Source organism: Lemur catta, chromosome 1, assembly GCF_020740605.2.
Source record: "Lemur catta isolate mLemCat1 chromosome 1, mLemCat1.pri, whole genome shotgun sequence".
NCBI lineage: Eukaryota > Metazoa > Chordata > Mammalia > Primates > Lemuridae > Lemur > Lemur catta.
In genome coordinates, this window is record NC_059128.1 from 233,992,790 (window position 1) to 234,003,691 (window position 10,902).

The window sequence follows — 10,902 nt, forward strand, 5'->3', positions numbered from 1 at the left end:
TCTATTTTTTAGTAGAGACAGGGTCTCACTCTTGCTCAGGCTGGTCTTGAACTCCTGACCTTGAGCGATCCTCCCGCTTCGGCCTTCCAGAGTGCTAGGATTATAGGCATGAGCCACTGTGTCTGGCCTAAGGAGAGAATCTTGAACTTGTTTGGGAATCTATAGGTTAGGGGCCCACTTATTGTGCTATTGGGAAAGTTATCAATTGCAAACTTTTGTAATCTATAAAATGGGGAACAATATTGACTGTGAATTCTAATTTAGAATTTGGTATCTAACAAATACTCAATAGACTTTAAAAAGTACTATTATTAGTTGTTCGCAGATGGGAAGGTGCTAGTTATTAATACAGAGAGAAAGCTAGAGTTTTGGCTGGGCGTGGCGGCTCACACCTATAATCCTAGCACTCTGGGAGGCTAAGGCAGAGGATTGCTTGAGGTTAGGAGTTTGAGACCAGCTCTGACCAAGAGGAGACCCCATCTCTACTAAAAACAGAAAAATCAGCTGGGCATTGTGGCACACACCTGTAGTCCCAGCTACTCGGGAAGCGGAGGCAGGAGGATCGCTTGAGCCCAGGAGTTTGAGGCTGCAGTGAGCTACGATGAAGCCACTGCACTCTACCCAGGGCGAAAGAGCAAGACTGTCTCAAAAATAAATAAATAAATGAATAAATATTTTTTAAAAGCTAGAGTTTTAATTAGTAGAGTAGCTTTCTTAAGAAATGAAATGTATTTGGTACAAGGAAATGGTTTAGCTTTCTTCAAGTCGCCAGTCTGGTTGCTGAATTCTATTGTTTCCACAGGTTCCATCGTTAAATCCCCTCACACATACAGTTCAGGAGTTTCTGGTAACTTTTTTTTTTTTCCTGTAGAATTATCCAGAAGGAGTTTTCAAGTTCCCAATGTTTCCTGAACTATTCCTTGGCTAATTATGTTAAACGTGCACAGAAAGGGGCCAGGAATGTTATTAATAATTCAACCACACAATAGTCACTTCATGAATAAAAAAGTACACAGTTTTAGTAATCACAAATTGTGGGGGAGGGAACAGAAGTGGGGGAGGAGAGAAGGGGAGGATAAAAAGAGTGCCTCAGGGAGGCAGGAAGTGGGAGGGGACTTTTCAGAGTAAGCTGTCTTGGGCCAGGGGCCACTTTGGAACATTTTTTTTTCTTTTAATTCAACCTCCACTTCTCTCTGGGTATGGAAAATCCAAGAGGCAAAGAGGTAAGTACAATTTTAGTGGGTTTGTTTTCTATCTTTGTGAGTCTTCTCATGTTTCTCTCTCCCCTGAGCACACACTCTTTCTTTTGGGGAGAAAAATGCGTGCCTTAGAACTTTCTCCTCGTTTTTTTTTTTTTTTTTTTCTTAAAGTACAGCCATAGACACTAGAAACGATTGCAGGCAGGTATATTGTAGTGAGGAGACAAATGAAAAATGGGGTTTCCTATTTTGATGTTGAAGAGAAGCTTTATCCTGGCGGAAAGAAGAAATTCATCGGGGCTGGAGGGAAACCGTAACCAGGGAAAAGGGGAAGTAGGGGAACGATTTTAGGAAGAGGTGATTGAGCTGAAGTTGGAAAAGAATGAAACCCCTTCATGCCCTTTAGTCAGGGCACAGATCCTAAACCAACGATGCCGGATCTGAACTCGTCTTTTTTTCCCTGGGTTCTTAGGGCCAAGACTTATTGACAACAATGTAGACAGAAACTGAAGGAGGAGAGGCTTTGAGACTTGTTCCAGAGACAATGAACTAGCACACCTGAGTGCTATCGGGGTCTTTGCTAGAACGGGCTCATTTTTATTTCAATTTTAAGAGTTGTGAGGTCCAAGAGTGAGTACTTTGTGTAAAGGTTATGCAAATGTAAAACTCGATACAAATGTAAAACAGCTATAGAGATGTAGAAATGCCATACATATGTTAATGTATCCAGTAATCCCACCTTCGGGGTATAGAAAAGGATTTACATTTATTTGGGAGAAAATTGACCTAGGATTTAATTTATATCTAACATGCTCTTAATGTCCTTAATTATGTAACCTCCAAGCCTCAGCTTCTGCGTGTAGAAAAATAAATTGTCGCCAGATTGCTATGAGGATTAAATGAATGGAAATAAGGAGCACGCCAAAGCCAATACCTGGTATAAGATAGTGGCTCCATACGTGTTAGTTTTTCTGTATTGAACAACATTATCCCCACCACTCCTTCATTTCTTTTAATTCAATTAACCAGTATTTATTGAGTGCCTATGATGAAGGGGAAAGAAATTCTACGCTTTTGGAGCTTACAGTCAAATGGATTATCGGGCATTGTTTAAATCACACAGGCAAATGTAAAACTGTAATTAACAAGTGGTAGAAACGAGGCAGTACTCAGTAGGATTGACTTGGTCTGGAAGGACTAGAAAGGATTCCCAGGTGAAATAACTTTTGAAATGAGACTCTTTAAAGGAAGAGTAAAATTTTTAAATGTAAGTAGAAGTGGGTGGAGGCCTGGGCTGAAGAATGTCACTTCCGGCCAAAGTAACAGCTTTGGAAAGGAAAGGAATTATATGATGACCTTGGGCAGGAGAGCAGTGTCGGGTATGGCTAAAATAGGCAAGAAAAGCCCGGTATGTTACAGGAAATTTTTTCATTTAATGCTAAGAGCAATAAACCACTGAAGGGATGTAAAGGTTTGATAGCATCCCTACCGCAACAGGGTGGGAAAATAATATATTTGGTAAGGGTCAAGAATAAAGGAATGGGAAAAACGATTTTCCAGGTGAGAGATGATGGGTGTGGCAGATAGCTTAAGGGTGTCTTCCTCCAAGGCAGAGCCTATTTTCTTCTACTTATTTTGTTTATATTTCTTTTTTTTTTTGTATTTTCAAATTGGTGTTCTCCCATTCGTCGTCACTGCTTCCATCTCTTATAAGTGAAATTGGGTATTAAGATGATGCCCAGAGGGGAGTTCACACTGCTGGAGGCATGCAGCCACGGTCTTGGTGCCTGAGAAGTGAGTTTTCTTAAGGCAGGTAGTGTATGTGGGGGTCCTGACACCAGAGGAATGACTGACCGGCTCTTCTATCCCCAGTGGAACTCCACAGAGAAGTCCAGGGAGGAATGTGGACATTCTAACTCTGAACAAGAGCCAGCAGAAACTAGAGAGGATCAGCAGGCTGCCAATCAACAAAGCACAGTGTTACCGGGAACCTCAACGAAGAAGGGGACCAAACGAAAAATGTCTGCCAAGCATAAGGAAGGTAAGAGGTCTACTACACATTCTCAAATCCCGCTTCCTGGGGCCTAGGAAGCCTGAGAAATTTCCATCCTATGTTCTGCAAATCCTACACTTCATCGAAGCCCAGCTTAAATTACCCCTCCTGGAAGATTTCCTTTGGTCGGCTTTGCTCTGACTGTTCCCTTTCTATCTCCAAACTCCCACAACACATTTGGTTCTGATGATCATTTTGCCTTCCCTCGCTGCTTGGAGTTAGGCTCTTAATGTGCAATGATGTGGAGACAGATAGCTGTAAGTTGGAAGACCCATCCTTGAAACCTCACTTCTTGTTCTAAAAATGAGTGAGGACTATACCTACCTTGATGGGGTGGACGTGGGGTGGGGGAAGGGTGTAATTTACATGGAATAATTAGGTAAAACACCTACACTATGCCTGACAAGTAATGTGTTCTCAGTAAACCCTAATGGCAACTAGTGGCATTACATACAGTCTGTGTCCTTCCTGGAGGTGTGTTCTGGAAGGCTTCACTGAATGGAGATAATGTGTGTGAGAGGTGTAGGCAGCAGGAAGAACAGAAACACAGTGGAGGTAAGGAGACACACCTGCAATGAGACTAGAATGCTGCCCTGACTGGGGTGGGCTGGCAGAATTATGGGTATTAGTAGTTGTCTGTGTAGCATTGGCAGGTGTGCATTTTGTTCTGTGGTGAGAAGTCACCACTGAGTATTTATGATTTCAAGTCTAAGACCTCAGTCATCCCCCTGGGATGGGAGTGCAATCCCTAGTGCAACCATCTGGGTCCTGTGGGTTGAGGGACTCAGAAGGGGCAAGTGTCCGTGAGCAGAGGATGGTTTTATTAACTGTGAAATGGTGGTGTTAAGGCTGGGCATGGTGGCTCACACCTGTAATCAATCCTAGCACTTTGGGAAGCCAAGGTAGGAGGATCGCTTGATCTCTAGAGTTCTGAGACAAGTCTGAGCAAGAGTGGGGGGGGGGGTTGGACTATAAGAACTAGAAGTGATAATACTTCTGAAATTCTAAAAAGCTACACAAAGTTAATTATTACTAATTTCATTCCTTTCTCTGTCAGAGTCCGGCCGAAAGAAGGCAGCAGAACACAATGACGATTCCAAACCCCGAAAGAAGATACCAATTCCTCCCTTACCTTCTCAGCTGCCACCAGTTAATCTGCTGCACCGGGACATTGTACGGGCCTGGTGCCAACAATTAAAGCTAAGCAGCAAAGGCCAGGTGAGGGCCTGGGCTGGGGACCATGCCGCTGGGATGAAGCATAGGAACCTTAGTTTCCTTATTAACTTACTTTTCTCTTATTTTAGAAATTGGACGCATATAGGCGATTGTGTGAACATGCATATCCAAATCAAAAGGTGAGTCACTTTTATTTTAGGAAAATTGGCAGAGTGAAAGTTTCAATGTTTATCCTAGTTACCCATTCTAGCATCAAAAAGTGAGTAAAGGAACTGTCTTAGCCTCTCTTCCCCACCACTCCAGCTCTAAGAAAGAACAATAACCCTTCTCCCCACTTTTCACCAACTCCACGCAAAGAGTAATAAAAATGAGGCTGCATTTTAAAAAAAAAATTTTTTAATTGTCAAAAATTGCGTGTATATTTATCATGTACAGCATATAGTTTTGAAATATGTATAGATTGTGGAACGGCTAAATTGAGCTAATTAACATGTATTACCTTTTTTTTTTGTGGTGAGAACACTTAAAATCCACTCAGGAATTTTCAAGAATATAGCACATTGTTGTTAACGATGGTCACCATGTTGTACAATAGATCTTTTGAACCTGTTCCTCTTATCTAACTATGTTGGTCAATACCACCCCAACCTCCAAAACAACACTTCTGGTAGCACGGTAATCTTTATTGTTAACTTTTTTATTTAACCCTATTTGTAGGATATTCCTTGCACAGCGAAGGAGGCCAAGATCCGGGTATCATCACAAAGAAAATCAAATGTGCACAAGAAGGAAGCCTCCCAGAAAAGTTCAGAGCAAAGGGTGTGTCGTGAGGGGACTGACCTTCCTGCAGTAGGTCCCCCCCTTGAGGAGGGGTTGCCTGCGCTAGAGTCTGCCTCTCTTCTGGAGGGAGTTAACACGGTTGTGGTGACGACTTCTGCCCCGGAGGCTTTGTTGGCCTCCTGGGCCAGAACTGCTTCAAGGGCTGGGTCATCCTCAGAGGCAGTGGAATCTCCACAGGAGAACTGTGGTAAGCCCAATATTAAGAGCTTGTTTGAGGCATTGAGAAAATGTGCTTAATTGATATTATTAATATCCAAAATCTTAGAGTATATCAAAATCACCTCAGGGGCTCGGTGCCCCACCCACAGAGTTTCTGATTCAAGTCTGGGACAAGGCATGAGAGTTTGTTTTTCTAACAATTTCCCAAGCAATACTAAGGATGTTGGTCTAGGGACCACACTTTGGGAATAATTGCTATAAATTATTGATGACATCAAAAGAGGGTAGCAAGCTGTTTGGCTTCATTTCTTTCCTGGGTTTGAGCTCCAGATCTTCTGGCATCTGTTAAATGAGTGACATTAATAAGTTGCTTAGTTTATACATGATGGCACACACCTATAGTCCCACCTCAGGAGCCTGAGGTGGGAGGATGGCTTGAGCCCAGGAGTTCAAGGCTGCAGTGAGCTACGATTGCACGACTGCACTCTGGCGACAGAGCAAGACTCTGTCTCAAAATAAAATATAAAAATAGTCTCTATTTTGCTCATCATAACATGGGTCAATAATATCTATCTCATATGTCCTAACAATTATAGAAAATACATGAAGGAAGACCATAAACTACTTAACATACAATGCCTGTTAGGAGTTGGGACCCCTGAACTTGTTTTATGAAGTCCTCAGACTACTCTGGGTTAATCTTTCTACCATCTGCCCACTTGCAGCTATATCACTTCCAACTAGATTTTTTGTTTCTTTTTTTAAGTTTTAACGGGGACTGTCTTGCATACTTTTCTAAACGGCACTGGATAGAGTAGAGGTTAAGTTAGGATTCCAGGGCTCACATCTTGGAGCTGGTGCTTGAGAAAGAGAAGAATCAAAGATGACAGGCTATGATGAAGTCTCAGCCTTGAGCAGATGGTCTAGGTGTGTTTACACTGCTATTTCTTGCCTTCCCCAGATGTCAGGTGGTGTGTGGTCCATGGGAGAAGTCTCCCTGCAGACACAGATGGTTGGGTTCACCTACAATTCCATGCCGGACAAGCTTGGGTGCCCGAAAAGCAGGGAGGGAGAGTGAGTGCGCTCTTCTTGCTTCCTGCCTGCAATTTTCCACCCCCACATCTTGAAGACAACATGTTGTGTCCCATGTGCGTTCACAGGTAATTATACTTTTCTATAAACTAAAAGTGGGCACTTGAGTTATAGTTGGAGAAAGGGAAAATACACGCTAATCTTCATTAGCCATGTATTTCAAACATAAGTTGTCAGTAATGAGTTTCAAGAAAATTATTACTTTGATAAGTTTATCCCCAGGAAAAAGCATTTATGTGTCAGGGCTTGATGTTTCTACTTAGAGACACAGAATTCTGGAGCAACATACGTTGTATAATTACTATATTCAAGATATATGCACTATACAGAACTAATGACTAGTAAAAAGATCCCTTAAATAGCCAATAGTCTAATGGGGATGATTGGTTTATAAGCAGCTGGAATACCATATGATATCAAAGGAGAGGTTTCTTAAGGGAAGAACTGACTAGATGGAAAGAAGGAATAAGATTATTTTTCAGCATAAAAAACAGCACCAAGGCTATGAAAGAACTTATAACAAAATAGAAGTTGCAAGTGGTTCAGTGTGACCACAATATGGCAGTACAGGGTGGAAGGATAAGCTTCAGTTTTGTCATTTATAAAATAGGCAGATACTGGTGTGAAGCCATCATGAAAATTAAATGAGTTAATGTAGACAAAGTTCTTAGCATTGTGTCTGGCCCATAGCAAGTATTCAAAAAAAAAAATGAGATAATTATACTAGCAAGTAGAATTAGTTTGAACAAATCATGAAATGGAAGTATACAACGTATGTAAGAATTCTTGACTCAAGTTGAATATTATGGAAATTTCATTAGTTTGACAGCAAATTGCAGTAAGCTTTGAATGTTGGAAGTTTAGAGATTACCCAGTAGCCAATGGTGTTCTTTTGAAAGGTTTAGTTATATGATGTGTGTGATCAGTGGAGTATCTCTGTAATCACTCAACAACCAACATTAGAAGCACAGTTATGAAGAGAATGGACAGAATGCTACAAAAAGCTTTTCTGTATAACTGAAGTTCCAAGCCAAACTGAAATCAACACACTAAAGAAAATGATTTGATTGTATGAGGAATGGACCTAGGGTGGGGTCCGGGGCCCATCAATTTGCTGTTCTCTTCTGCATAAACTATACCAGCTAATGGATTGTGATTTCTATTTCTAAACAAAGATGGGAAATATAACTTTACACATGCCCCTTAACTTTTCTGTGCCTCAGTTTCCATATCTCTAATCTGAGCACCAAACTGGACCAAAAAGTCTACAAAGTCTACAAAGGTTAAATATAGCTTTAAAATTAAAAAGTTCTCAGGAATTTTATATGCCTGTATTAGGGGAGTTTATTTTTAGAGAGAACCCGTTGAGGAAACTTACGTGCTGTTTACAGACAGATGCACATATGCCAAATTTTGAAACATTTTCCAGGAGCAGGGAGGAGGGACAAGTAGTTTGAAGTCAGGCAGCTCTTTATTGCTGGGTAATGAGCCATTGAAGGACTTTAAGCAATTAAATGGATTGAGGTGTGTACTGCAGAGAAGGGGCAAAGGGTATAAAATCAATTAGAGGCCTAGCAGAGGAGCTTATGCCTGGAATCCCAGCACTTTGGGAGGCCAAGGTGGGAATATCACTTTGAGGCCAGGAGTTGGAGAGCAGCCTGGACAACACAGCAAGACCCTGTGTCCACAAAAAATTTTTAAATTAGCTGGGCTTGGTAGTTTGGTAGCCTGTAGTCCTAACTACTCAGGAGGCTGAGACAGGAGGATTATCTGAGCCCAGGATTCGAGGTTACAGTGAGCTGTGATCATACTACTTGAACTCCAGCCAGGGTGACATACAGACCCTGTCTCTTTAAAAAAAAAAAAAAGTAGAAAAATCTTGTGGGAGAATCTAGGTTTTCATACATTTAAAGTGCCTGGTACCTTCTTTAGGTGCTAGAAGAGAAATCTGGCATTTAGGTAATTATTTGGTGGTTATTTAAACATCAATAAGGATGAGTGGGATTTTCACCGGTACCGAGGACAGAACTTTAAAGAACAGCAATATTTTAGGAGCAAGTTAAAAGACAGGAGAGAAACAGCTAAAAACAAAAGCTGGAATATGAAGTCAGTAAGGAGAATTTGTATGGCGCTATTGCCTTAAGTAGTATGAAATAAAGCCAAAGAAGATATGAATAATATTCTTAGATAATATAAGAGATTCAAAGCAGTAAAGGATGCAGATAATTTGATATCGGTTGAATAAGAGGAGGGGAGAAGTGGAGTCTGCAATTGGAGCTATTTTCTGAAAGTGTAAATGGAAAGATAGAACAGGGGGATGCTTAAAGGATTTTTAAAATTGGTTTTATCACAAAGGGCGAGCCTAAGTATACTGCTGGGCCTAGTTTGGGGAAGGCACCCACGGAGAGGGAGGATGGGAAGAAGAATCCCTTTGAAAAGGGGGACATGGTGCAGCTCAGGCTTGGCTCCCAGGGGTCCCTCTCCCCACCCTTCAGTTGCATAGAAACCATCTTGGGTTTCATCCCAGGGTCTCTGTTGGCCCACCTTTGGTTTCAGGATTACAGAACCCCAGAGGTCTAGGAAACCGGAATGCTCTCTGTCCAGTCTAGACTTCCCCTCCCCCAAGCCCATTGAGGGAGAGGCAGCCCCTTGGGCCCTGGCACAGTTACCATCTCCCAGAGGAAAAAGTGCGAATGTGTGTTTGTCTTTGCCTTCTTTGGGCTGTCCTGCTTCCTGCTATAGTGCTTTTGACAGTCTCTCTGTGCCAAGCATGTTGAATAGAAATGAGGTCACTTTAGATGACCCTTCAATGACATACTTGAGCCTTTGGGCAAATGATGAAAAGATCCACTCTGGGGCATGTCCTGCACAGGTCAGGAATGTATTAGAGACACGATAACTTGGCTGATCCTCATTCCTTAAGGACATGGTCAAAGCCTTCCCCGGAACGATTCTAGTTTTAAGGGCAATTTTATTAGCTTTCCAGCAGGGGGTGTCATGGCTATCTTCAAGGATGGAACTTGATATTTCTTCTTGATTCCTATCTTTTTAAAAAGAAAACATTTTATTTGCTTTATAGGAACAAGGTCTTAATAAGAAGTCTACAATGGGAGTAGAATACCAGAAAAAAGGACACATCTATGATTGTAAATTAATGGCAGAAAAGCTTGACAGTGGATTCCACGGTGCCACCCACAGCTGAACTCTGGTCCTCTGCACACCTGCTCACAGGCCATGCGGACTGGCGGGGTGAGATGTTATCCTCAGACCCCTAGTGATGCCTGCTGCCCCGTGGGTTGGGCTACAGAGACACTTCACAAACTGCCTTTAATTCCAGTTAGCCAGAAGAGAAGTAATTCATGTTACAAGATGTTTAGCCTTCTAAAATAGAAGTGACTTCAGTACTCTTAATTTATTCAACGGAGGATTGTGAAGGAGGTGAGCGAAGAAATAGTAGTAAGTATTTGAGAGCAAAGACAGACTGTTACTTCTGTCCTTCATTTACAAAACATTTTTCAAAGTTTTCTTAATAACCTGGGACTTCTACTTTGAATAAAGGCTAAAAACACAAGGCACTTTGTTAGTATTATTTCCACTTCACACAAAAAGCTTGCTTTCTTATAGAAATAAGCAAAAAATAAGAAAGCTACATATATTTAATGTATCCAACTGAGTTTGATTAGTTCTTAATTTTTTGTGTACTTTCTGATTTATACTCCAGTGAGTTTTGGAAAAGATCTGCTGTTTTTTCACTTGTCTTATGTTTTAATGGCAATTTTTAATACTGTTTTATAAGTAAGACAATACTGTTTTATTCATAAGAGCAGGGAATTTTTTCCCTTCCAATGCAAAAGTAACATACTGAAAGGAGTGGTGGAGTTGGAAAATTTGTAACCATCATGATGTTGATTAATACGTTTGGGCAAGAATCCTCAATAAATGTTAAAGCAAGAAAGGAAAGTTTTAGGAAGCAGACTATTTTTACAGTTTCACATTGTTATTCCCCATAACCCCCTTTGGTTGTTGGTAGTCAGAATTTTTCATTGTAATAAATAATACACATTTTGTACCTTATTGTATGTGTATTATTTTAATTTTGTTTCCTTTTTTTACCATTTTCCCTATTTTCATTGGATTGGTCATGTTTCTATTCTATTTCCTTTTCTTCCTTTTTGTTTTTTGTTTTTTTTTTTGTTGTTGTTGTTGTTGTTTTGAGATAGTGTTTGGCTCTGTTGCCCAGGCTGGAGTGCAGTGTCATCATCATAGCTTACTGCAACTTTGAACTCCTGGACAAGGGAGTCCTGCCTCAGCCTCTGCCTCTCGAATCCCTGAGACTATAGGGGCCCACCATGCCTGGCTAATGTTTTCTATTTTTGGTAGACA

At 41.1% G+C, this 10,902-nt stretch overlaps 1 protein-coding gene across 1 annotated transcript; it reads left to right on the forward strand.

The window, feature by feature from the left end:
• Positions 1-1,199: 1,199 nt before the first annotated feature.
• DPPA4 (developmental pluripotency associated 4) lies at positions 1,200-9,692 on the forward strand. The gene is made up of 7 exons (XM_045557086.1): positions 1,200-1,223; positions 3,072-3,240; positions 4,310-4,470; positions 4,557-4,607; positions 5,146-5,455; positions 6,389-6,587; positions 9,599-9,692. Exons 1-7 carry the CDS (start codon positions 1,200-1,202, stop codon positions 9,633-9,635), a joined length of 951 nt encoding a protein of 316 aa, XP_045413042.1. The 3' UTR covers positions 9,636-9,692.
• The last annotated feature ends 1,210 nt before the right edge of the window (positions 9,693-10,902 follow it).

What these genes read in the sequence shown, in the direction of transcription:
- DPPA4 (XM_045557086.1), top strand. Translation starts at nt 1,200, where the DNA reads ATGGAAAATCCAAGAGGCAAAGAG. An exon ending in AGCTAAGCAGCAAAGGCCAG is followed by an intron (nt 4,471 to 4,556) that starts GTGAGGGCCTGG and finishes CTCTTATTTTAG; the next exon opens with AAATTGGACGCATATAGGCG. An exon ending in ATCTCCACAGGAGAACTGTG is followed by an intron (nt 5,456 to 6,388) that starts GTAAGCCCAATA and finishes TGCCTTCCCCAG; the next exon opens with ATGTCAGGTGGTGTGTGGTC.